The following is a 27666-nucleotide window of genomic DNA, read 5'->3' on the forward strand; positions in this document are numbered from 1 at the left end:
TATCTTTCGTGCAGTTCTTCCCAGATCTCCTTTGCAGAGTCGATCCAGAGCACACTCTCAGAGATTTCTTTGTCAATGGAGTTGGTGATCCAGGCCATAACCATATTGTTGCATCGGTTCCAAAGAACGAAGTTGGGATCAGTGAGAGCAGGACGAAGAATGGTTCCATCGATGAACCCTAGCTTGTTCTTGGACATGAGAGCTAATTTGAGCGATCTTGACCAAGAATGGAAGTTGGTGTTGTTGAGGGATGGGGTAACAATGGCTAATCCCGGGTTATCACTAGGATGCATATAGTAAGGATCTAACATGTCTTGTTGAAAGGAACGAGTTTTGTGATGATCAGCCATGGGAGTGTGTTTGGGTGAGTTTCTTGGAGAGTGAGAAGATTCTTCAGAATCAGACATAAAGAGAAGGGTGAAGATGGAAAAACGAAAGAAAAATATTCGACAGAGAAAGATTGGGAGATGGTGGAGAAGGGATGCTGTAGAGTGAGAGGTGAAAGGGGAAGGTTAGTGGAAAAGATGAGTGGTGGTGGTGGTTTGGATAATCAGAGTTATCTTTTGCTGATACCATGTTAACGTATGCATTGCGGAAGCATTGAAAAACAGAGAAAGAAAGAAAAAAGGAATTATATTATTATTGTATATCTTGAGTACAATGTGGTGTGCTATATATAGAATGGCTATGTATCCGTTACAACTGAATAAAGGCTACAAATATGGAAAGATGGTTACATTTGGCTAGTGGGCTTAGGTTGGTTCGGTATTGGGCCTTTTGGAGTAATACTGGAAGTGGGCCTATGTATTCTAACACACACTAGGATTTATATATGAAAATCTCTCACCCCACCCCATAGCATTTAGGCGCACCACTGAATTGACAAATTTGTCCCCGTACTTCCGTAGATGGATCTCCGTATATGAAAATTGGTTTTTTCTGTAAATGCATCTACAGAACCCCTTAAAACATAGTGAAACGTGAGATTTTCCCAATTAATTGAAAAAATTAGAATGTTCCGTAGATACAGAAGATTTCATGAACTTAATTAATTTGAGATTTTCTCAATTAGTTGATAAATTAATTTGGGATTTTCCCATTTAATTAATTTGTAACTTAATTTGGGATTTTCCCAATTAATTGGGAAAATCCCAACTTTCACTATACATAGATGTCATCAAACTTAATTAATTAGGGATTTTCCCAATTAATTGGGAAAATCCCCAATTAAATTATAAATTAATTGAGAAAATCCCAAATTTTCAATTAATTGAGAAAAATCTTCCGTAGTTACATCTACGAAAAGGTTTGATGGGGTTTGATTAATTGAGAAAATCTCAAATTCTCAATTAACTGGGAAAAATCTTTTGTACTTACATCTACGGAAAGGTTTGATAGGGTTTGACAATAGATTGTTCCGTAGATTCATCTACGGAACTTGGGATTTTCCCAATTAATTGGGAAAATCCTAAGATTCACTATGTTTTATACGCTTCCGTAGATACATCTATGGAAGGAATCAATTTTTTTCAAAATATGGGGTATTTCCGGATATGCATCTACAAAAGTTAGGGGTAAAAATGGAAATTTATGTGGTGTGTAAGAGATCCATGGGGTTGGTTGAGAAATTTTCTTATATATAAGTTCTAGAACTTATCATTTTAACCGTTGGAGTAGATATACATGGCATCCCCGTTGCTTAAATATCTGTGTAAGTTGCTTCATGAAACAATCCAAAAATTGTGTTGCTTATAATTAAATAATATTAATCTTGATAATTTGTAGGGTCAAATATAAATTGATTGACCCGCATATAGATGGTTTATTAAAATCACCATTGAAGTAAAATTGATTTTTTTTACACAAGCAAACTTAATTCCTATCATTATTCAAATAGAGTTCAACACAAGGAGGAATCATATGGAGAACCATACGCTGAGACCAAGAATTGGCCACCCTAGCTAAGCTATGAGCCACCGAATTCGCTTGACGTTTTACAAACTAAACCTCAAATTTATGGTGAGAAATAAGAAAATGCTTAATACTATTAATGATCAAACTAAATTCAGAGTTACCCGCAAAACTAACGTTAATTAACGGTATGCACGACCAATTGAGATTCACTCTAAAACATGATACGTTCCAACCGCATCCCAATAGCTACCTGAATTGCTTCCTTCAAAGATAACGCCTCGACTTTGATGGTAGTAAAAATCCCAACATCCCACGAGGTACCTGCAAACACGAATTTTTCGAAACTATCCCGAAAGCACCAACTTCTATTAGTCGTTCCCAATTGTGTATTAAACCCCACATCAATATTACATTTCACCCATCCACTCATCGGAGGCTGCCACATATTAACATGATTCGTCTGATGATTGGTAATTCCCTCCGAATCATGGGATTCTTGAGCCATAAACCAATCCTTCCACATGTGGTACCCTTGCATTCCCTATTAGTTTGCATCTTTCTTCTCATTGTTCCATATCCAACTGGTCCTATTATTCCAAATCACCCATAACATAATTGTCACTCTACCTGTAACTCTCCTATCCTCCTTGCTACAAATATCATGAATCACTATTTTCGAGTCATTCGTCAAAGCAAGTCTCGATCTAATCACTTCTTCAATAACTGCTACAGACCAACAATGAGATATAAGATCACAATCAAAGAAAATATGTCGCTCATCCTCAACTTCTCTCTCACATAATTGACAAAAAGTATGACAAGGAACATAATGTTGTCTCAGCCTACTTCTAGTAGGAAGGCAACCCCGACAAATCTTCCAAAGAAGATGCTTGGATTTAGGAGGCGCGTGAATCCTCCATAAACCTCTTCAATCTCCTTCTACTCCACTTCACTTATAATTACAGCAACCCTGCAATCATAACTTATAACCTATTTTAACAGTATAGGCACTGTGTTGCTCCACCTTCCAAACTACTCCATCCTCTATAACATCTTCCAAGAGTGGTACCTATTTTGTTAGTAACATCAGGAGAGAAGAGATTACCAATTTTATCGAGGTCCCACTGCTTGACGTTAGGAAGCATGAGGTCTTTGACCATCATAGTATACATGTAGTACCCTTGGGGGCCTCCATCCAGCTACCACCATCGCTTCTCAACCAAGGGTCCCTCATTACCTGAACCAGACTCCCATCCCTAATCCTCCACCTACAACCCCACGTCAACACATCTTTAGCTTTCCAGATACTTCTCCATACAAAGATTGGGTTGTTACTTAACTTTGCCGCCATAAAGGATGAATTAGGATAATACTTATCTTTAAATACTTTTGCTACTAAGGTATCTTGATCGGTCAAGAGATTCCAACCTTGTTTTGCTACCATCGCCATATTAAAATCTTTGAAGTCACGAAAACCCAATCCTCTATCACTTTTAAGATAAGTAAGACTTTCCTAGCTAACCACCTAATCCCTTTGTTATTACTACCTCCACCCCAATAAAACGCATTCAACATTCTTTCTACATCAGTCACCAGAGTGTTCGGAAGGATGAACACACTCATAACATACGTTAGTGTAGCTTGTAGGACTGATTTGATCATTACCTCCTTACTTGCTCTCGACATTGGTCGACCCTCCAAGAATTAATACAATTATAGAGACGATATTTGATGAATGCAAAAGTATACTTCTTACTTTTACCAATCATAGATGGCATCCCCAAATAAGTACCTGTACCAAACACATGTCTCACACCCATGATTCAGGAAAGATCTTCTTGAGCATAATGGCTAATGTTGCGGCTGAAAAAAACCTCTGATTTATTCATGTTAATTTCTTGACCAGACGCCTTTGCATACACCTTCAGAATATTCATGAGGTTTCTTACTTCAAAAAGATTTGCCATGCAAAAAAGAAAACAATTGTCAGCAAAAAGTAGATGGGACACCATTGGTGCCCATCTACAGATATGGATCCCATGAATGTCTCCTCTGTCCATGCTCTTTTTATAAGCGATGAAAGGCCTTCTGCTATAAGAATGAAGAGGTATGGAGATAGCAGAACTCCTTGCCTCAAATCCCTCATTGGCTGAATAGGTCCTACACGATATGGATTAACCATGACAGAGTAGTTCACCGAAGTCACACACATCATCATCCATTGCACCCACTTATCCGTAAAATCTATTCTATACAAAACACTTCTCAGGAAACCCCAGTCTATCATAAGCTTTGTTAATATCGATTTTAATGCTAACTCTGCGATATTGCCACGAGTTTTACGCTTCAACTTGTGAATGACTTCAAAAGGGATCAACGAGTTATCAATGATGGATCTCCCCTCCACAAAGGCAGATTGTTCTTCTGAAATGCATTTAGATAAGCAACCCTTCAATCTATTAGCCAACAATTTCAAAACAACTTTATACACCATGTTACAAAGCGAGATAGGGCGTAAATCCTTCATACTCGTCGGACTATCACACTTTGGAATGAGGCATATATTCGTATCATTAAGGCTTATAGGAAAGAAGCCTCGTTCCAACCAATGCGAAACCGCTCCAAAAATTTCAACATCGCAAATGTTCCAAAACTGTTGATAAAAGGCCGGATTAAAGTCGTCGGGTCCTAGGATTTTATCCGGATGCATGTGGCATAAAGCTTCGAATAATTCTTCTTCAGTAATAGGAATGAGGAGCTTAATATCGTCTTCATTGGTAATTTTGGGATGTATATACTGTAACACAGGTTCATAATGTCCCTGTTGTTCTTGGAAGAGCTTCTAGAAGTAATTTGTTGCTATATTACTTAGCCCAGCCGGATCCCGAATCTTACTCCCATGATCATCCACTAACATCATAATTTTTTTAAAGTTCCGTCTCACCGTAGCTGTCATATGAAAGAACTTGGTGTTTAAGTCACCATCTTTGAGCCAGTGCATTTTTGCACGTTATTTCCAATAAGCTTCCTCTCGAGCAAGTAGCCTGTTATGTCTACTCTCAATTTCTAACAGTTTTTCCATACTATCTTGGTTACTCATCCGCCGATAATACTCCATCTCAACTTCATAGTCATTAACCTCTTCCTTAAATCACGCCCTCTTCCTTCTAGTCCATCTTTGTAACTCCTCCACACGACCTCCGATACTTATAACTAGCTCACTATTACTGTTGTAGTTCCAACCGGTCTCCACTGTTTCTTTGATATCTTCCTCTAACAACCACTGATTTTCAAACTTAAAAGAGTGACAGTAACCCATTTGTTGAACAAGATCGCAACTCATCACGATGAGATTATGAAGTAAAATTGATTTAAATTACTAAGATGTTGCTTAAATGCAATGTGACAATTCAATCCCACACATAAAACTCAAGTAATCAAAATAAATTCTCCATATTGGAGATCTTCTAATAAATTTACAATTAAAGTCTTACACTAACACATAAATGATTTTATACATTTAATTTTATCACTTCTATACGAATTAAATTGGAAAAATGTGATAAAAATATTTTAAAAAAATCAAATCACATCCTTTGCTTACCAACAACATAACTATATTTGTTATAAAATTTATAATAAATTTTTGGCTTAATTGCAACTTTGGGACCCCTTCGATTTTGGTCCCCTCATTTTTAAAACCAAGATTTTGGTCCATCTTTTGAGTTTTCTCTTAAAAAAGAGACAAAAATAAGTACTATTTTTACATAAAAAAAGTAAAATAGAGGGATAAAAATTGCACAAAAAACTTAAATAGAAGAATAAAATAGTAATTTTTAAAATAGAGAAATCAAAATAAAAAAAAAAGAAAAAATAGGGGAACTAAAATTACAATTAAATCTAAACTTTTTAAATAAGAAAAACTAAAAATTTGATTTAAAATTAGAGACCAAAAATCATCGAAATCAAAGATTTGTAAATTATGTTTCTCGTCACTTTTTGGATAACACATATGAGGCCTCTTTACCCGCCATTGCCTGAGACAAGCGACAAAAATACAAAATGCCACGTATATTTCTAAGTGTATTTATTTTACATATTTTTCTGTTCACTTTTTCTAAAACAATTTGTCCCTATCTTCTTTATTCAACGAAGGTACACAACTTTGACCACTATGCAAATCACCAAAAAAGTTGCTCTCTTTATTACCCCATTTATTAATTATACAAAAAATAATAATTTTGATACAATAAAAAGTTTTACCCATTAAAAATCATTACAAATTTTTGTTTTTTAATTAAAAAAGATAACATTATTATTAGTAATAATAAATTCAAACATTATAGTGCGGACATTATATAAACAATTAGGTGTATGCCTTTTACTAAAATCAATAAAAATATGTACAATTAAAAATTAAATATTTTAATAATTATCAAGACTTGACAACATAAAATATTTTCTATTCTTATCATTATCATGAATAAAATATTTATTTTTAAAGTTTATTGAGCATAAATCTATTTGATTTATGAGTTTAATGCTGATGTACTGACAGTGTAAAAAAGTTTTACACTGTCTTCCAATGAGAATATATTATTTTGCCATGTCATCTCAGTAATTTAAAAATAACAGTATGATTTGGTAGGATACATGATTGTAATTGATTAACAGTGTAAAACTTTTTTACACTATCAGTACATCACCTCTTTTCTCTTGATCTATATGATATTTACATATTGTTTAATAAATTAAAAATTAAAGATACATTATATAATCACATATTTTATTATTTAATTATATTATATTAATATTTTAAAATTAAAAGTGTAAAATCACGATGATGAAATATATATTTTTTATTGATTTACATTATAAAAATATTTCTTTTTTACAAAATATTGATATAATTTTTTTGCATATATATTTAATCAAATTATATAAACATTCAAAAAAATAATTACTATAAAACAATAAACTTAGAGTTTAATAATTATACACATCATAACACATCATATCAATCAATAACTTAAAATTTAGAGTCTGACGTGGCAACATAGTGAATGTGAATTGATTGAATTTTTTTACTCATACGTAACTATTAATCTTAGACAAAGTATTGTAAATTTGTAATAAATAAATAAATAATATATTTTTTAAATAAAAAAATGCAGTTGTATTTTGTTCTTGATGGGTAGGGGCTAGAAGTGATGCAAAATTGAGGGCTTTTCCTCTTTCTACCGTCTTAAAATATTCTCTCTACGGTTTTCTGCAAAATCGTGAACGTGGATCTCTTACATCTTTCTGCGTTGAATTGAAATTATTGCACTTTCTGGTATGTTTTCATTTCCTTTGGATTTATTTGGATTCCGTGAATTTCAGAATTCCCAGATCTCGTTTTTTGTTTCAGTTATTGCACCTTCTACTTGGGGTTTAGCTTTCACGGATTGAGATTTTGAGATTTCGATCTCAAGGTTTTAGCTAGGTTTTCTCAGAGGTGAAATTCGGAGGTTTTTTTGTCGGTGAATTTTCTCAGGTTTTTGTAAGATCAAGAGGAAGGAAGGGTTAGGGTTTTAGTCGATGGCTTCGAATCCTCCATTTCAGGTGGAGGATCAGTCGGATGATGAGGATTTCTTTGATAAGCTTGTTGAGGATGATGACATGGAGCCTGTTAAGTCTAGTCGTGGCGAAGTTGTTGATTCTGATGATGTCAAAGCTTTTGCGAATCTGAGTATAGGTGATGTTGATGCTGCTGCTACATTGGAGAAATCTGATGTTGGTGAAAGTGGGGTTGAAGTCAAAGAGGATTTGAGTAGTGTGAAATCTGATGTGAGTTTGGTTGGTGGACATGATGAGCAAGAGGGAAATTCGGCGATTGCTTCTAGTTCAGTTGAGTGTGATAGTATTAGTAAGACAGATCTTGTTAAGGAAGAAGTTGGGATTGGATCAGAGTTCACGGAGGTTTCTGATGTTGGCAAGAGCAATGAAGTTGCTAGTTCAGGGATTAAGGAGAAAGGTTGGAATTCCTTCCACGCTGATGCAAATGATGGTACCGGGTTTGGATCGTATTCTGACTTTTTCAGTGAGTTAGGAGATCAATCTGTGGATTTTCCGGCAATTTCACACGATAATTTTAATAGTCAGGTGAATCTTGTCAATGAAGCTCAAAATGTTGGCTTTAATTTTCCGGTGATTTCACACGATAATTTAAATAGTCAGGTGAATCTTGTCAATGAAGCTCAAAATATTGGCTTTAATTTTCCGGCGATTTCACACGATAATTTAAATAGTCCGGTGAATCTTGTCAATGAAGCTCAAAATGTTGGCTTTAATACTTCGGTGGATACCTTGCAATATCAAGGGGTTCAGGGTTATGATACGGCTTTTGAATTTGAAAATCACACGGACAAGCAAGGTGATGGCTTAAGTTCTCCAGTCAATTATGTGCAGTATCAAGAGAGTGGAGTTTATGATGCATCTTCCAACCAACACAATAATGGACAAGATCTAAGTAGTAGTCAGAATTTGGAGGATCCTTATCCTGGCTGGAGGTATGACCATACCATTGGGCAATGGCTTCAAATAGATGGCTACAACACAACAGCTACCAGTCAGCAAAACTCTGAAGCCAATACATCTGTAGATTGGTCTGCTGCTTCTGATGGAAAAACAGAAATCTCTTATCTGCAGCAAACTGCCCAGTCTGTTGCTGGAGCTTTGGCCGAAGCAGGTACAACTGAAAGTGTATCTAGCTGGAATCAGGTTTCACAAGGAAATAATGGGTACCCAGAGCATATGGTTTTTGATCCCCAATATCCTGGTTGGTATTATGACACAATTGCCCAAGAATGGCGCTCATTGGAAACTTACAATTCATCCATTCAGTCTTCTGTTCATGGACTTGAAAATGGGCACACTTCTACCAGTAATTCATCCCTAAATAATAATAATAACAATATGTATAGTGAGTATAACCAGGCTGGTCATTATGGATCACAGGGTCTTGGTAGTCAGGCTGTAAATGGTAGCTGGAGTAGTTCATATGGTGTTAACCAACAACAGCAGGGTTTTGACATGTATACGACTGAAGCTACCACTAAAATAAGGGATAATATAGCTAATGGTGGTAACCAGCAAGTTAATAATTCTTATGGTTCAGGTAATCAGCAAGTTAATCATTCTTATGGTTCAGGTAACCAGCAAGTTAATCATTCTTTTGGTTCAAGTATGTCTGGAATCAATGATCATGTAAATACTTCAAGCCCCTTTGGATCAGCTGCATCATACAACAAAGTAAACCATGATCATGGTTTGGCTAATGGAACTTTTGAACCCAAAACTTTTGTCCCTCGTGGGGACTTTGCTCAACAGTTAAATTATTCAAACACAAAGTTCGATGAACAAAAACAATTCTCAAATGTTTTTGCTGAAAATCAGAACTCCCATAGTTATTCCCAGCAATCAGTCCAAGGTGGACAATATGCCCCTCATGCTGGAAGATCATCTGCTGGACGTCCTTCTCATGCTCTGGTAACATTTGGATTTGGTGGAAAACTCATCATAATGAAAGATCCAAGTGTTTTGAGTGCATCATATGGAAGCCAGGTTAATTCTCGAATCTTCTTTAGTTTTGATCTACATTTGGTCTTGTTTCCGAAAAACTCTTGAGTACCTGTGTTTGAAATATGTACTTGTGTTTGAAGATATTTTCGTCCCCCTCTCTCTTCTACTTTCCACCAAGTATTTCTTCAAATGATTAACAATCTATATTTATTTTTTCTGAAGGATTCTGCACAAGGTTCTATATCTGTGTTGAACTTAATGGAAGCTGTCACAGGAAGCATCAATTCCATGACTAGTGGAAATGCTACTGGTGATTATTTTCGTGCTCTAAGCCAGCAATCTTTCCCAGGTCCATTGGTTGGTGGTAGTGTTGGAAGTAAGGAGCTGTACAAATGGTTAGATGAGAGGATTGCACGCTGCGAATCACCTGATATGGATTATAAGAAAGGCGAAAGGTTGAGACTCCTCCTCTCCTTACTTAAAATAGCTTGTCAGCATTATGGAAAACTGCGTTCTCCTTTTGGTACAGACACCATACTAAAAGTAAGTTAAATTTTTCATCATTCATTTTTTGTTTATAAATGATTTTTTGCACCATACCTTGCAAGGTTGAGCAACATTCTTTTAACATAATTATGCTTAATTTGCAAATGTTTATCCTATTCTTTTTGTTTGGCTAAAATATTATGCTTGAACTCTCCGAATTACGCTCTAGGTAGCCAGTAACTCTGACTCTGAGTCATATTACTTACTGCCTGAATGCTATTCCTCCCGGGATCATTTGATAACATTGTGAATTGTATTTTGAAACAGGAAAGTGATGCTCCTGAGTCAGCAGTTGCAAAACTTTTTGCATCTGCCAAGGTGAGTGGCACAGAGTTCACTCAGTATGGGATGCCAAGTCATTGCTTGCAAAATTTGCCATCTGAAGAACAAATGAGGGTGTGTATTAAGTTAACTCCTAACACGATCCCCTTTCACATTATGTTGTTTCCGTAACTGATTTTGATTTGATTTAGGTAATTACTGCTGAGGTACAAAATCTTCTCGTCTCTGGCAAAAAGATGGAGGCCTTGCAGCATGCACAAGAAGGACAATTGTGGGGACCTGCACTTGTTCTGGCTTCACAACTTGGTGAGCAGGTCAGATGCCACAATTTCAGAATGTTTTAATACTGCTGATGCTAGTATCTCATCCCACCTTTAGGGTCTTATGATCTTTCTCTCGTGCCACCGTTGTGGAAATAATTTTGGTCCATATTTGCGATGCAGTTCTATGTTGATACAGTGAAGCAAATGGCTCTTCGCCAGTTGGTTGCAGGATCACCTCTACGCACATTATGCCTTCTAATTGCTGGACACCCAGCTGAAGTGTTCTCTACCGAAACCTCAAGTAGTGGGTATCCTGGTGGTTTTAATATGCCTCAGCAGTCTGAACAGGTGATCCCAATAGGATAATGGAAGAAGCTATGAAATCTAGATGTTCTATTGCTTATATTTGACTAATACTCCTTCTGTTCTTTTTAGTTTCCATTTTAAGGTTATTTACATGTGCCAATAAAACCAATAAGTTTTGTTACTTTGAATGAAACCATTTGACCAATACTCACTCAGTTCAGTTTTAGTTTTCGTTTTAGGGTTATTTACATATACCAATAAAATCAAAACATTTTGTTGCTTTTGATGGAACCAGTTCTCTTTTTCTTATAATACACAACAAATTTTCTCATTTTGCTTATTTATTTCTCAGCAATGAAACCTAAGGGTATTATTGACCAAACAATAATTAATTTTTTTGTTGAATTTTAAAAATGACAAGTAGGAGCACATTTTTTCTACGAAAGTGACTATTAAAAAGGATACAGGGAGTAGTTGCAAAGGTTAATGCTTTTTGTTTGACTTGTTAGTTAAAACTTAAGTTGTTGCTGGCAATTTTAGGTTGGATCTAATGGTATGCTTGACGATTGGGAAGAGAATCTGGCTGTAATAACTTCAAACAGAACCAAAGGTGATGAGCTTGTAATAATTCACCTTGGTGATTGCTTATGGAAGGAAAAACGGGAGGTACGGATCTTATTCTTTTATTTATTCTGTTTAATGATTTTTGTAACTCTCCATTATGCTTCTGATTTGAGACAAATATTTTAGATTACTGCTGCACACATCTGCTATTTAGTTGCTGAAGCAAACTTCGAGTCATACTCAGACAGTGCCAGACTTTGCTTAATAGGAGCAGATCACTGGAAATGTCCTCGAACTTATGCTAGTCCAGAAGCTATTCAGGTAATTTGAAATCTCCTTAGTTCTATAGTTACGTCATCCATAGTATTTGGCTGTTATTGTGCACGCGTATGTTGTGTTCTTTTCCCACAAAAATATTAAGTATGCCGTGTCTTTCTGCCAACAGCTATCTTGCTTTGTCACATAGTTTTTCTGGTTGCTAATCACTCAAATTTTAGGGAATTTGGAGGTTCAAACAAGGGCTCTTTAAATGATAATTTTTGGCCAAATGCACCATCCGATCTTTTAAGGGCCTGTTTGTTTTAGCTTTTTTTTTAAAATGATTTTTATAGTGTTATACTGTTATGTTAGATATTTTTGTTAAAAATTTTTTTTGAAGAATTTTTAAAAAAGTTTCAAATGAAAAATTGATTTAAATAGTTTTTCATGAAATGATATTTCAGGTATTTCATCCTTCTACTATAACTATTTTTGGATATTAAAATTTCAAAATATCACATAAATTTGAAGCTATTTTAAATTACTTTTTATAAAAATCATTTTTGAGATATATTTTTTTGAAAAATCATGTGATTTTGAATTTTTGACTATGTTTTAATCTTCAATAATGTATATTTATTTTACTGCATGTCAAAATAAGTCTTTGAATTTAAAAAAACTGAAGTTTAAAATAACTTTTACTCTTTTGAAAAAGTTTTCATAAAAAACATTTTAACAGCTACAAACATAAAATTTAAAAGATTGGAGGATGCATTTGGCCTGTATTTTTTAAAAACCATCCTAGTGTTTTGTATGCTTTTTAAATGATAGATCATCTATCTGTATGTTATATTGTGCCACCTCAGTAACTATTGCTTTCTAAAGAAACATGTAACATGATTTGATATTTTCTTTTGTATGACTAATCTCCAAAATAACTCAAACTTTTTTCATTGATGCTTGGACAGAGGACAGAGTTATATGAATATTCAAAGCTGCTTGGAAACTCTCAGTTTGTGTTGCATTCATTTCAACCATATAAGCTTATATATGCATATATGCTAGCTGAAGTGGGAAAGGTTTCAGATTCGTTGAAGTAAGTTCATGAGTATTATCTGCGATGTCATTCTCTTTATGATCTATCTCATTGTTTTTTTTTAAATCTCAGGTACTGTCAAGCGGTACTGAAATCTTTGAAAACTAGCCGTGCTCCGGAAGTAGAAACGTGGAAACAGCTGGTATTATCTCTTGAAGAGAGAATCAGGACCCACCAACAGGTACTTCCTTGTCCTCAATTAATTCTTAATTATTATGATAGCTTTGCTACTTAACTCTACTGCATATTCGTTCAGGGAGGATATGCAGCAAATTTAGCTCCTGCAAAATTAGTTGGCAAATTGCTCAACTTTTTTGATAGCACTGCCCATCGAGTTGTTGGTGGTTTACCGCCACCCGGTCCTTCATCCTCACAAGGGGCTGTACATGGAAGTGAGCAGAATTATCAGCAAATTGCACCAAGAGTATCCACTAGCCAGTCAACAATGGCCATGTCATCTTTAGTTCCATCTGCTTCAATGGAACCCATGAGTGAGTGGACAGCTGACGATAATAGAATGGCAAAGGCTAATAGAAGTGTTTCAGAGTCAGATATTGGTAGATTCCCTAGACAGGTGTGTGAGTACTGTGAAAGCCAAGCTGTGAAGATTTTCTCCTTTGTGTTTTGATTGACTGACAATAGATTTAAACTTGAAAAAAAATATGGTTGTTTTATCCCAGGAAACGACATCACCTGATGCACAAGGAAAAGTCCAGGTATCAGGGGCTCCATCACGCTTTTCTCGGTTTGGTTTTGGATCACAACTTCTCCAAAAGACGGTGGGGCTAGTCATGAGACCTCGCTCTGGAAACCAGGTATCATTAGTTGTTCTATACAGTTATTCTGGTTTATTTTCTTTTTCTTCTCAACTGTACTTATGAGTTCTGACTGTTTCTATTCAAATGGTTTGTATTTTGCTCTATCCTAAGGCTAAATTGGGTGAGAAAAACAAGTTCTATTATGATGAGAAGCTGAAGAGATGGGTAGAGGAAGGTGCTGAAATTCCAGCTGAAGAAGCTGCTCTGCCACCACCACCTCCGACGACTGCTGCTTTCCAGAATGGTTCAACTGAATACAATTTGAAATCTGCATTGAAGACAGAAGGTTCGACTCTGAATGAATATTCGAGCACAAGGACGTCAAGTCCAGAACCTAGTCCAGGGATGCCTCCGATACCCCCAAGCTCAAATCAATTCTCTGCTCGCAGCCGCATGGGTGTTCGGTCAAGGTAATAGTTTACTTTTCAGATCTTGTTAAATCAAGTAATAGTTGCAAGCAGTTGGTATTTTTGTTTTTTAGTTGTATTGTCAGCTGTGAATCATTATAAAGTGAAACTCATGTATGTTAGCTTCTCATTGAGATTATAAAACTTGAAATGGAAAATCTTTCCAGAAGTATAGGAGTAACACACTAACACTCATTTGCCCCTAGGTATGCTTGAAAAATACATGCACCCGTTCTATTTTATATAGAAACACTCACCACTCTTATTTGTTGGAGAAGTGACACTCATCTCCTATCAGGTCTATTTAAATGATTCACTTCCCTTGACATATGTCTAAATGGCACATACTCTAAGTTATTAGGGTGAATTTAATTGAAAGTGTCTTTTATAAAATAAAGTGGATGTATGTTATTTAGACATATCTTAGGAGAGGCCAGTGCAAATTTTCCTATCTTTAATATTTTATTAGTTCTGGAAAGTGCCCCAGCATAGATGTTTATCTTCTTAAGTCCTAACTTAAATGAATACAAGAAATGGCAAATATGAAAAAAGAGGGTGATGATGAAGAACCTATGAGTTCTGGTTATTCCAGAAACAAGAGGAAAATTTTATGTTTTGTTTTATCTGTCTGTCAATCAGCCAACAGCATCTGAAAGACAGAAAATATTGATGAAATTGTTTATGGATTGTTCAGATATGTTGACACCTTCAACCAAAATGGCGGAAGCTCTGCAAACTTGTTTCAGTCCCCTTCCATTCCATCTGTGAAACCTGCCCTTCCAGCCAATGCAAAGTTTTTTATTCCAGCTCCTGTACCAGCATCAAATGAAAGGAATATGGAGGCTATTGCTGAAAGCAACCTAGAAGATAGTGCAGTTAATGAAGATCCTTCTACATCTTCCACAAATGATTGGTCATTCCAATCTCCGAAACATGTACAAACCATGACCATGCAAAGGTTTCCAAGTGCCGGTAACATCTCAAAACAGGGCCTTACAGATGGCAATAACTCTGATTTTTCCCATTCTCGTCGAACAGCTTCGTGGAGTGGAAGTCTTAATGATTCATTTAGCCCTCCAAAAATGGGTGAAAATAAGCATCCAGGGGAAGCTTACGGCATGCCACCATCCACATTTAAGCCTGATCCATCTTTAATGCGGCCGCCTATGAGAAGTAGCAGTTTTGGTGAAGATCTTCAAGAAGTTGAACTATGAGCATATACTCAAGCTTGTAAATATCAAATTTTGTTTTTGATCATCAGAATAATTGGGACTTCCCTGCTTCAGCATTTCTCTAGAAGTATGGAATAGTGGAACACATCAGATGGAGTTTATACAGAAACAAAAAATACACCCATCTCCATACCCCGTTCCCATTCTCTTCTCAGTATTTTTCAAGTTCCCAAATTCCGACCCGGTGTTGTATGACTAAATGTGGTCTGCTTACTTGATAGTGGGTGCTGTTTTGTTTAAAATGACAAGAGGTTGACCCCAGCTGCCATATCAGGATTATGGAACTGGTGTCTTACAGCAAGAAATATGGACTCCTCTTTAGGACTCATTTATTCATTTTATTTTATTAAACAAGAACACAACAAGGGAAAATATGGCCGCAACAGATCAAGGACAAAGTATAGTTTATGGAATTGTAATATAAAGTTTTATACCTTTTGTACTTGTTTCAGTTATTAATCGATATTAAGTTTTCAGATTACCCTTCAATATTTATTTATGTATGCAGGGGAAGAGGATTCAGTGTCTTGATATATATTGCCTACAGGCTACAGTACGAAGTTGCAATAATTCCAGCTAAATTTGGGGAACTAGAGATCCGTAAGCACTATGAGAAGAGAGAATTTGATGAGAAATAAAAGTATTTCTTTTTTTTATAGGAGACGTATAGTTATTGTCTAAAAAGACAAGTATCCATAAACTAAAAGAATATTATGCATAGTATGCTATCCAAAAGTAACAAGAATTTGTGCCTTTTGGTAATTTGATCCCTTTCTTTGCAAACTCTTAGCGCCATTAAAGAGATTAGAATTTGATTTGGGAAACAAACCTTAATGGTATCATCTTTTTTTTTTTTGAGGGGAAGGGAAGAAGTTAGGAAGATGATAAAAAGTGTTGAAGGTTTGGGTCAAATCAAAAGGGTATGTAGTTTAGGAGATTTTGTCTTGCCACCTTCAAATTATCCCTGGCCCTCCCAAAATGGTTGAAAATACCAAAATGTCCAACCAAAATTATTTGTCACATTTTTACAAATATGTGGAGAGCATCGAATTTTTCAAATTTTAGGGTGATATCGAAAATTTGAGCAGTGTATCGGAAATTTTGCGAAAACAAGTTTACGATATTTTTTACCGGAAATTGTGAAATTTTCGGTACTTCGTACCGACAATTTCAAAATTTACGGGTAGGGGGTTCCGTGCACCTCGGCGTCGGGGTGGTAGAGCTTCCATTGCTTTGGACGGACAGGTTCAGTAAGATGAGGTTGCAGTGGTTGTGCCGGAGGTTGTTGTTTAAGAGTCGGTGGCTATTGCTGGGGAAGGGGTTGCTGATGAGAGGGTGCCTATAGTTGAGGAGCAGGTACCTGTTGCTGATGAGGGGGTGGTTAGAGTTGAGGAGCGAGTGACTGTGGCTGATGATGGGGTTGCTGAAGAGCGGTGGTGCACGATACGGACACCACCACAGGTGCATCTACAGAGCCATCAGTACACACTGATGAGACTTTTCCAAGAGGACCTTCTGACAGGTCTGCTTTGACAGGCTATGCTGACCATGTCGCTTGTAGGATATGACAGAGCGAGGTATGTAACATTGCTTAATTTTTATTATGCAATTTGATTTATACTATTTTGTTTTAATTGTATTTTTTTTTGTTACAGGAGTGTCCAATGCTGAAAGTCACTTCTCGCAGGTCGAGGTTGAAGAACTTTCCCGAGGGACCGATGCCTGAGGAGGTGGCGAGGATAGTTTAGGAGTTCTATTTGTTGGACTTTGCTGGATGCTCCCTGACGATGTTGGACGCCCCTCTATTATCAGTTTTTGTAGAGAGATGGCACCCAGAGACATCATCCTTCCATCTTCCATTCGGGGAGATGACAGTGACTCTGGATGATGTGCATTCCCTGCTTCACCTTCCGATAGCTGGTACATTTTTTACACCAGTTCATAGGGACCATGTGACGGCGGTGCAGATGGTGAGAGATGCATTAGAGGTTGATGAGTTGGTTGTGCTCAAAGAGTTTGGTGACACTCGGGACTTTCACCTCAGGATGTCTTGGCTGAGGAAGGTTTATCAGATCCTTGTGCGATGAGGTGGAAGTCCATACAGACCCTTCCAGGAGAAGCACCCTTGATGGGGTACATGTGGAGGCTGGATGCTCTGACGCTAGATGATGTCATCTGGACACCGTATACAGGTCACCGTGAGCATCGTCCTTTTGATATATCTTCATTATATTCAGGGTATGTCAGATGGGAGAGCCATGTGGCTAGACACTTGCTAGAGAGGTGTCTACGTCAGTTTGGTTATATATAGGGAATTCCACGGCCGGTCCTAGAGGCTCCAGCTGGTGGCATTGATCGCTAGTTTTAGATTCACATCCTCAGCTCCTCCCGTGAGATCATAAATACCGCCATTGCGGTTCAGCAGTCTGGGCAGTGTCAGGATGGATACCTGGAGTGGTTCTTTAGAGTGTCACACCCTAAGGTCAGCCCCATCTGCCGCAACATCTAATGTTCCAGGGCCTTCAGGTGAAGGATAGAAAAACACTTAGAAAGGGGGGGTTTGAATAAGTGTAGCTTTAAAAACTTGACAGATAAAAATAAAATGCACAATTATTTTTATCCTGGTTCGTTGTTAACTAAACTACTCCAGTCCACCCCCGCAGAGATGATTTACCTCAACTGAGGATTTAATCCACTAATCGCACGGATTACAATGGTTCTCCACTTAGTCAGCAACTAAGTCTTCCAGAGTCTTCTGATCACACACTGATCACTCCAGGAACAACTGCTTAGATACCCTCTAAGACTTTCTAGAGTATTCTGATCCACACGATCACTCTAGTTACAACCTGCTTAGATAACCTCTAAGACTTCCTAGAGTATTCTGATCCACACGATCACTCTAGTTCCTTACAACTTAATGTAATCAATTCTAAGAGTATTACAATTGCTTCTTAAAAGCTATAATCACAAACTGTGATATTTCTCTTAACGTTTAAGCTTAATCTCACTAATATATTACAACAGCAATGTAGTGAGCTTTGATGAAGATGAAGATTCTGAGCTTTGAATAGAACAGAGTTTCAGCAAGTTAATATGAGTTGTTTTGTTCAGGATCGTTAACCTTGCTTCTCATCAGAACTTCATTTTTATAGGCGTTGGAGAAGATGACCGTTGAGTGCATTTAATGCTTTGCGTGTTCCGTACAGCATCGCATTTAATGTTATACGCTTTTGTCAACTACCTCGAGCCTTGTTCACGCTGTGTCTACTGACGTTGCCTATAATAGCTTTTAACGTTCCTTTTGTCAGTCAGCGTAGCTTGCCACTTGTACTTCCTTCTGATCTGATGTTTGTGAATACAACGTTTGAATATCATCAGAGTCAAACAGCTTGGTGCAAAGCATCTTCTGATCTTCTGACCTTGAAGTGCTTCTGAGCGTGATACCATCAGAACTTCAGTGCTTCTGATCTCATGTTCTTCTGATGCTTCCATAGACCCATATTCTGATTCTGCTTCGACCATCTTCTGATGTCTTGCCAGACCATGTTCTGATGTTGCATGCTGAACCCTTTGAGACAAAGCTTCTGAGCGCTGAATTATGCATACTCTTTATATATTTCCTGAAAAGGAAATTGCATTGGATTAGAGTACCATATTATCTTAAGCAAAATTCATATTATTGTTATCATCAAAACTAAGATAATTGATCAGAACAAATCTTGTTCTAACAATCTCCCCCTTTTTTATGATGACAAAAACATATATAAATGATATGAATTTGCGATCAGAAAGAGCAGACGGCAAAAGACAAATTACACAGCTATAGCCTAAGCATATGAATATGTCTCCCCCTGAGATTAACAATCTCCCCCTGAGATAAATAATCTCCCCCTGAAATAAATACTCGAAGAACTTTAATTAAAAGACTTCCCTGATTATTTCGGTAGAGACGATCACATAAGCTTCTGTCTTCAGAGAATTCATAGCTTCTGACTTCTGCTTCCATTGGACAGCTTCAGAACTAGAATTTCTTTAGATCCCTAGAACACTCACAGCTTCTGATTCCTGCTTCCATCTAGGACAGCTTCAGAACTTGAATTTCTTTGATCTTCAGAACATTCACAGCTTCTGATTTCTGCTTCCATTTAGGACAGCTTCAGAACTTGAGTTTTCTGGATCTTTTAGAACATTCACAGCTTCTGATTTCTGCTTCCCTCGGATAGCTTCAGAGCTTTGAATTTCTACCAACATCACTTCATGCTAGATTTGTATCAGAACATTGTTGAATGTACCAGAGCATCATCAGAGCATCTCTACATCCTGAAATGTTACAGAACAAAAACTAAACGACAAAAGTCAGCATGAACGAGTCAGAACATAAAATGTATATTTGAACACATGATATGTATCAGAGCCATATAGGCTAAAATAATGTATCAGAGCAAATAGAATTTTGTCAGAGCAAATAGACAAATATGGATCAAATTCTATTATCAGTGCTTCTGATTTATTCTTCTTTCTTGCTTCTGATTTCTGAAGCTTGACAGCACTCAGCTTGCTTCAGTTTCCATGAGCTTATTCTTTTTACAGAATAACACTTCTTATGGTTTTGCTTCTTGTGTTTGCTTTGAAGATTCTCTTCACTTCTTTATACCTGCAAAACACTTAAACCATATAGAACTTGCAGTTCTTGTTAGTAAATGTGTGGGAGCTTTACCCAGCAACTGATAGATTAATCAAATCATTTATCATTTATCTTCTCCCCCTTTTTGTCATAACATCAAAAAGAATGTTTCAAAAGATTCAGATGAATAAAACGACAAATAAAATCACTGGAATGTAAAAACAAAGAAACTTTTCATTGATAATCAAAAGATATTACAAAAGGTTCCTATGTTTAACAAGATGAGAAACATTCCTAGCAAATACATAAAAAGTCATCCCAAGAGGAAATGACTACAAAAATTAAAAACAAAACCCTAGCAAGACACACTCTGTGTCAACCCATCAAGAATCCCGGTGGTCTTCTTGTCTTCCAGACTAGAACCTCCACTGTAGGAGAGATCCCAGAGACCAAAGAGGAAGAGAGGGACAGTTCACAGACAGAGAGCTGCTGTTGCAAACGGGGCTTTCCCTTAACATAGAAGTTAAGAATATCATTCTTAACCTCTTCCCATAACTCAAGAAAGTCTTCTGTCTTTGGGTGAAAGTTGATAACAACATCAAAGAAGAGGTCTGACTTGAGAGGTATTAGGAGAGCCATCCCGAGATATGCAGAGATCTGCCGCCTTTGAGTCATAGATCTTCAACAGGCTTAGAGCATGATTAAGAGATCCAGACAAAGGATTCAAGGTGAACGCTAGGTTTGAACTAGGATTTTTAAAAAAAACTTTGTTTGAGCAAGAGAGAGAAAAAAAAAACTTGATGAGGAATGCAAAGAGATAGAGAAGGAAAACAAAGACAGAGTGTAATAGAGAAAATATGAGAGGGAAGGAGAAGCGTTTGAAGAGTATTTAAAAGAAAATAAAATGAAACAAACGATGGATAGCATTTAATGTTACGTGACATGAGGAGAGATAATAAAGACAAATGAGGTGACTAGCACAGTTACCTATGGTCGGCGTCCCTTCAACTGCACGCGCGCTTATCCATGAACAGTAACGACAGGTTTACCATCCCGAGATAAAACGTTACAGCTGTTTTGCTTTAAAAGAGGTTCTGAATCAACTTAGACAATGAAACGTTAGTAATAACCGAATCATAATTTCTAAAAGATTTCAATCAGAACTTCTGATAAAAAAAAATCCACATTCATTTCAGAAGATACTCATACGTAAGAACTTCTCATTTTCTCATTCTGGGCATAAATCCATACTGATGTTCTTCAGAATGAACTTAAACCTATCTTCAGCCAGGGGTTTTGTAAAGATATCAGCCCATTGATGGTCTGTATCCACAAAGTTTAAAGATATAACACCCTTCTGAACATAGTCCCTTATGAAATGATGTTTAATCTCAATATGTTTAGCCTTTGAATGAAGAATAGGATTCTTAGATAAACATATAGCAGAAGTATTATCACAGAATATAGGAATGTTACTCTCATATATCTGATAATCTTCTAACTGACTCTTCATCCAGAGCATTTGTGTACTGCAACCAGCAGCAGCGACATATTCTGCTTCTGTTGTTGATAGAGCAATAGTTGCTTGCTTCTTGCTATACCAGGAGATCAAATGACTTCCAAGAAATTGACAACTTCCTGAAGTACTCTTTCTTTCAATTCTGTCTCCAGCATAGTCAGCATCGCAGAATCCTACTAAGTTGTATTCTTTAGATTTTCTGTAAACTAAGCCAACATTAGTAGTACCTTTCAGATACCTTAGAATTCTCTTAACAGCAGTTAAATGAGATTCTCTAGGATCTGATTGGAATCTAGCACACAAACAAACACTGAACAGAATGTCAGGTCTAGAAGCAGTCAAATATAGAAGAGATCCAATCATACCTCTGTATAATTTCTGATCTACCTTCTTACTTACCTCATCCTTACCTAGGATGCATGTTGGATGCATAGGAGTTTTGGCTTCTTTGCAGTCTAGAAGATTAAACTTCTTCAGAAGTTCCCTCACATACTTGGTTTGGTGAACATACGTTCCTTCTGATGTTTGATTTATTTGTATTCCAAGGAAATACTTGAGTTCTCCCATCATGCTCATTTCAAACTCAGCCTGCATAGACTCAGCAAACTCCTTTCCAAGTGTAGCATTAGATGTTCCAAAAATAATATCATCTACATATATTTGACAAATTAAAATATCCCTTTTAAAGGTTTTACAAAAAAGAGTAGTGTCCACTTTTCCTCTAGTGAAACCATTATTCAGAAGGAAAGAACTTAAGCGTTCATACCAAGCTCTGGGAGCTTGTTTCAATCCATACAACGATTTCTTTAGTTTAAAAACATGATTAGGAGACATAGAGTCTTCAAAACCAGGAGGTTGATGGACATAAACTTCTTCATCTATATAACCATTTAAGAAGGCACTCTTAACATCCATCTGATAGAGAGTGATGTTATGTTGAGTGGCAAATGAAATTAATAGACGAATAGATTCTAACCTGGCCACTGGTGCAAAGGTTTCTGTATAGTCAATCCCTTCTTGCTGACTATAACCCTGAGCCACCAGTCTGGCTTTGTTCCTTACCACTTCACCTTTCTCACTGAGCTTGTTTCTGAAGACCCATTTTGTACCGATTATATTGAATCCATCTGGTCTAGGAACAAGATCCCAAACATCATTCCTTGTAAACTGATTCAGTTCTTCTTGCATAGCAATTATCCAGTCTGGATCTTCTAGAGCATGATCAACAGAAGTTGGCTCGATCAAAGATACAAGACCTAATTGACAGTCTGCATTGTTCTTAAGGAATGCTCTTGTTCTGATTGGATCATCCTTCTTTCCAAGAATGACATCTTCTGAATGACCAGAGATGAGTCTGGATGATCTTCTGACAGATGGTTCTTCAGAAATGTTTAGATTCTCCAAAGAAGCTGATACTTGATCTTCAGATTCTTTGCTTCTGAGAAGATCTGCTTCTGATGCGTTGCTTCTTGGCTCAACAACTTCTGATATATCAATATCACAATCTGCAAAATTATCAAACTGCTTTGGTTTTTCAGAACCAAGCTTATCATCAAACCTGATATTGATTGATTCTTCCACAATCAATGTTTCAGTATTGTATACTCTGTAGCCTTTTGAGCGTTCAGAATATCCAAGAAGGAAACATTTTTGTGCTTTGGAATCAAACTTACCAAGATGATCTTTAGTGTTCAGAATAAAGCATACACATCCAAAAGGATGGAAATATGAAATGTTGGGCTTTTTATTCTTCCACAATTCATAAGGAGTCTTATTTAGAATAGGTCTGATAGAGATTCTATTCTGAATATAGCATGCAGTGTTTATTGCTTCTGCCCAGAAATGCTTAGCCATATTGGTTTCATTGATCATGGTTCTGGCCATTTCTTGCAGAGTCCTATTCTTTCGTTCTACAACTCCATTTTGCTGTGGAGTTCTAGGACAAGAGAAATCATGGGCAATACCATTTTCTTTGAAGAATTCTTCAAAGGATCTGTTCTCAAATTCACCACCATGATCACTTCTGACCTTTATGATTTTACACTCTTTTTCAGATTGAATCTGAATGCAGAAATCAAAGAACACTGAATGAGTCTCATCCTTGTGTTTCAAGAATTTTACCCACGTCCAGCGGCTATAATCATCTACGATGACTAATCCATATTTCTTCCCTCTGACAGATGCTGTTTTGACTGGGCCAAACAGATCAATGTGCAAGAGTTCTAATGGCCTTGAGGTAGAAACAACATTCTTGGACTTGAATGCAGGTTTGGAGAACTTGCCCTTCTGACATGCTTCACAAAGAGCATCTGATTTGAATTTCAGATTAGGGAGTCCTCTGACAAGATCCAGTTTGTTAATCTGAGAAATCTTTCTCAAACTAGCATGACCTAATCTTCTGTGCCAGACCCACTGCTCTTCAGAAACAGACATAAGACAAGTCACCTTCTGACTCATAAGATCTTGCAGATCTGTCTTATAAATGTTGTTCTTCCTCTTGCCTGTAAATAGGATTGAGCCATCCTTCTGATTTACAGCCTTGCAAGACTTTTGATTAAAGATTATATCATAACCATTGTCACTCAATTGACTGATAGATAATAGGTTATGTGTTAATCCTTCTACAAGAAGTACATTAGAAATGGAAGGAGAGTTACCAGACTTTATAGTTCCAGAGCCAATTATCTTGCCCTTCTGATCTCCTCCAAACTTGACTTCTCCTCCAGACTTAAGCACCAGGTCTTGGAACATAGACCTTCTTCCTGTCATGTGTCGTGAGCATCCAGAGTCCAGGTACCACGACATGTTGTGCTTTGTCCTTTTTGCAGCCAAGGATATCTGCAATAGGAATAATCTTATCCTTAGGTACCCACATTTTCTTGGGTCCTTTCTTGTTAGATTTTCTCAAGTTCTGATTGAACTTGGGTTTAACATTGTAAGCAATAGGAGGAACAGCATGATAATTTTTAATGTGAGTTTCATGATATTTCCTAGGTTGTGTCACATGCTTTTTGGTGTGTGTTATGTGAAAACTTTGAGCATGTGAAGTGTGCCTAATATCATGGGAGTGGCCATACTTGAACTGATCATACAATGGCTTGTATGTGAATTTCATTTCATCAACAGGTTCAAGTTTGTATGGGGTTTCACCCTCAAAACCAATGCCAACTCTTTTGTTTCCAGACACAGCATATATCATAGAAGCTAGCTGACTTCTGCCAATACTTCTAGATAAAAACTTCCTGAAACTTAAATCATATTCTTTCAGAATATGGTTTAGACTAGGAGTGGATTTTTCTGAATCAGAAGGAGATCCAACATTATTGGATGATTTTAAAAGTTTTTCTTTTAATTCAGAATTTTCCAACTCAAGCTTCTTTGTTTCAAATTCAAATAGCTTTTTCAGCTTTTTGTATTTGAGACTAATCTGAGACTTGAATTCCAGAAGTTCTGTTAGACCGGAAACTAACTCATCTCTAGTAAGTTCAGAAAATACCTCTTCAGAATCTGATTCTGATGTAGATTCTGATCCGTCATCTTCTGTCGCCATCAGCGCACAGTTAGCCTGCTCATCTTCAGAGTCTGAATCATCTTCTGACTCATCCCAGGTTGCCATAAGACCTTTCTTCTTATGAAACTTCTTCTTGGGATTTTCCTTCTGAAGTTTTGGACATTCATTCTTGAAGTGTCCAGGCTCATTGCATTCATAGCACATGACCTTCTTCTTGTCAAATCTTCTGTCATCAGAAGATTCTCCACGTTCATATTTCTTTGAACTTCTGACGCCTCTGAACTTCCTTTGCTTGTTCTTCCAGAGTTGATTTAGCCTTCTGGAGATCAAGGACAGTTCATCTTCTTCTTCAGATTCTGATTCTTCAGGATCTTCTTCTCTAGCCTGAAAAGCGTTAGTGCATTTCTTGATATTGGATTTTAATGCAATAGACTTACCTTTCTTTTGAGGCTCATTTGCGTCCAGCTCTATTTCATGGCTTCTCAAGGCACTGATAAGCTCTTCCAGAGAAACTTCATTCAGATTCTTTGCAATCTTGAATGCAGTCACCATAGGACCCCATCTTCTGGGTAAGCTTCTGATGATCTTCTTTACGTGATCAGCCTTGGTGTATCCCTTGTCAAGAACTCTCAATCCAGCAGTAAGAGTTTGAAATCTTGAAAACATCTTTTCAATGTCTTCATCATCCTCCATCTTGAAGGCTTCATACTTCTGGATTAAAGCGAGAGCTTTAGTCTCCTTGACTTGAGCATTTCCTTCATGAGTCATTTTCAAGGACTCATATATGTCATAGGCCGTTTCCCTGTTAGATATCTTCTCATACTCAGCATGAGAGATAGCATTCAGCAAAACAGTTCTGCATTTATGATGATTCCTGAAAAGCTTCTTCTGATCATCACTCATTTCTTGCCTTGTAAGCTTTACGCCACTGGCATTTACTGGATATTTGTAACCATCCATTAGAAGATCCCATAGATCACCATCTAGACCAAGAAAGTAACTTTCCAGTTTATCTTTCCAGTATTCAAAGTTTTCACCATCAAATACCGGCGGTCTAGTATAACCATTGTTACCGTTGTGTTGCTCAGCAGAGCCAGATGTAGATGCAGGTGTAGACTTTGCAGTTTCATCAGCCATCTTTTACTGAAGCGTTTTTCTCTTCCTGAATCTTTTCTAAACACGGTTAAGTGCTTGCACCTTAGAACCGGCGCTCTGATGCCAATTGAAGGATAGAAAAACACTTAGAAAGGGGGGGTTTGAATAAGTGTAGCTTTAAAAACTTGACAGATAAAAATAAAATGCACAGTTATTTTTATCCTGGTTCGTTGTTAACTAAACTACTCCAGTCCACCCCCGCAGAGATGATTTACCTCAACTGAGGATTTAATCCACTAATCGCACGGATTACAATGGTTCTCCACTTAGTCAGCAACTAAGTCTTCCAGAGTCTTCTGATCACACACTGATCACTCCAGGAACAACTGCTTAGATACCCTCTAAGACTTTCTAGAGTATTCTGATCCACACGATCACTCTAGTTACAACCTGCTTAGATAACCTCTAAGACTTCCTAGAGTATTCTGATCCACACGATCACTCTAGTTCCTTACAACTTAATGTAATCAATTCTAAGAGTATTACAATTGCTTCTTAAAAGCTATAATCACAAACTGTGATATTTCTCTTAACGTTTAAGCTTAATCTCACTAATATATTACAACAGCAATGTAGTGAGCTTTGATGAAGATGAAGATTCTGAGCTTTGAATAGAACAGAGTTTCAGCAAGTTAATATGAGTTGTTTTGTTCAGGATCGTTAACCTTGCTTCTCATCAGAACTTCATTTTTATAGGCGTTGGAGAAGATGACCGTTGAGTGCATTTAATGCTTTGCGTGTTCCGTACAGCATCGCATTTAATGTTATACGCTTTTGTCAACTACCTCGAGCCTTGTTCACGCTGTGTCTACTGACGTTGCCTATAATAGCTTTTAACGTTCCTTTTGTCAGTCAGCGTAGCTTGCCACTTGTACTTCCTTCTGATCTGATGTTTGTGAATACAACGTTTGAATATCATCAGAGTCAAACAGCTTGGTGCAAAGCATCTTCTGATCTTCTGACCTTGAAGTGCTTCTGAGCGTGATACCATCAGAACTTCAGTGCTTCTGATCTCATGTTCTTCTGATGCTTCCATAGACCCATGTTCTGATTCTGCTTCGACCATCTTCTGATGTCTTGCCAGACCATGTTCTGATGTTGCATGCTGAACCCTTTGAGACAAAGCTTCTGAGCGCTGAATTATGCATACTCTTTATATATTTCCTGAAAAGGAAATTGCATTGGATTAGAGTACCATATTATCTTAAGCAAAATTCATATTATTGTTATCATCAAAACTAAGATAATTGATCAGAACAAATCTTGTTCTAACATCAGGTACCAGGGCTTCTTCACCACCACTACCACCAACTCCACCTCCCGCGAGTGACCAGGACAACCGCCTATAGTACATCGCAGTTCACTTGGATAGTCTCATGGGTCTAGTGAACCTTGATGGCGAGGTCCACAATATTTTAGCTAGGTTGGCGGATGTTGCCCGTGGAGGACCTATGTAGATTTATTTTGTTATCATTGTATTATTTGTATATTTTGTACGAACATCTTATGTGTGAACATCTTTTTTATTGCATAATCTTTTTTTGCTAGTACATGTTTCGAGTAGATAACGATCATCAAATGACAAATAACAAACAAGCATAAACA

The 27666-nt window shown here is 37.0% G+C and overlaps 1 protein-coding gene across 3 annotated transcripts; it reads left to right on the forward strand.

Moving 5' to 3' along the window:
- Nucleotides 1–7091: 7091 nt before the first annotated feature.
- Nucleotides 7092–16076, forward strand: LOC131652372 (protein transport protein SEC16B homolog). 3 transcript variants are annotated; one of them, XR_009298689.1, is made up of 15 exons: nucleotides 7092–7249; nucleotides 7325–9519; nucleotides 9700–10020; nucleotides 10291–10419; nucleotides 10497–10619; nucleotides 10749–10916; nucleotides 11415–11540; nucleotides 11625–11759; nucleotides 12665–12792; nucleotides 12865–12973; nucleotides 13049–13366; nucleotides 13473–13607; nucleotides 13722–14020; nucleotides 14712–15647; nucleotides 15758–16076. XR_009298689.1 is itself a non-coding variant. In XM_058922218.1 (14 exons), exons 2-14 carry the CDS (start codon nucleotides 7495–7497, stop codon nucleotides 15229–15231), a joined length of 4536 nt encoding a protein of 1511 aa, XP_058778201.1. In that variant the 5' UTR covers nucleotides 7092–7249; nucleotides 7325–7494; the 3' UTR covers nucleotides 15232–15730. The 3 variants fall into 3 exon arrangements, 1 of the variants encoding a protein (XP_058778201.1); XR_009298688.1 differs by having other exon boundaries at nucleotides 14712–15664; nucleotides 15758–16075; XM_058922218.1 differs by lacking the exon at nucleotides 15758–16076 and having other exon boundaries at nucleotides 14712–15730.
- The last annotated feature ends 11590 nt before the right edge of the window (nucleotides 16077–27666 follow it).

The sequence above is a fragment of the Vicia villosa genome, linkage group LG2 (assembly GCF_029867415.1).
Source record: "Vicia villosa cultivar HV-30 ecotype Madison, WI linkage group LG2, Vvil1.0, whole genome shotgun sequence".
Lineage (NCBI taxonomy): Eukaryota > Viridiplantae > Streptophyta > Magnoliopsida > Fabales > Fabaceae > Vicia > Vicia villosa.

Excerpts from the sequence above, each read along its gene's own strand:
- LOC131652372 (XM_058922218.1), top strand. The coding sequence starts at position 7,495 with ATGGCTTCGAATCCTCCATTTCAGGTGGAGGATCAGTCGGATGATGAG. Across the intron at positions 11,760-12,664 it reads CTAGTCCAGAAGCTATTCAG|AGGACAGAGTTATATGAATA; the intron begins GTAATTTGAAAT and ends ATGCTTGGACAG. Across the intron at positions 13,608-13,721 it reads GACCTCGCTCTGGAAACCAG|GCTAAATTGGGTGAGAAAAA; the intron begins GTATCATTAGTT and ends CTCTATCCTAAG.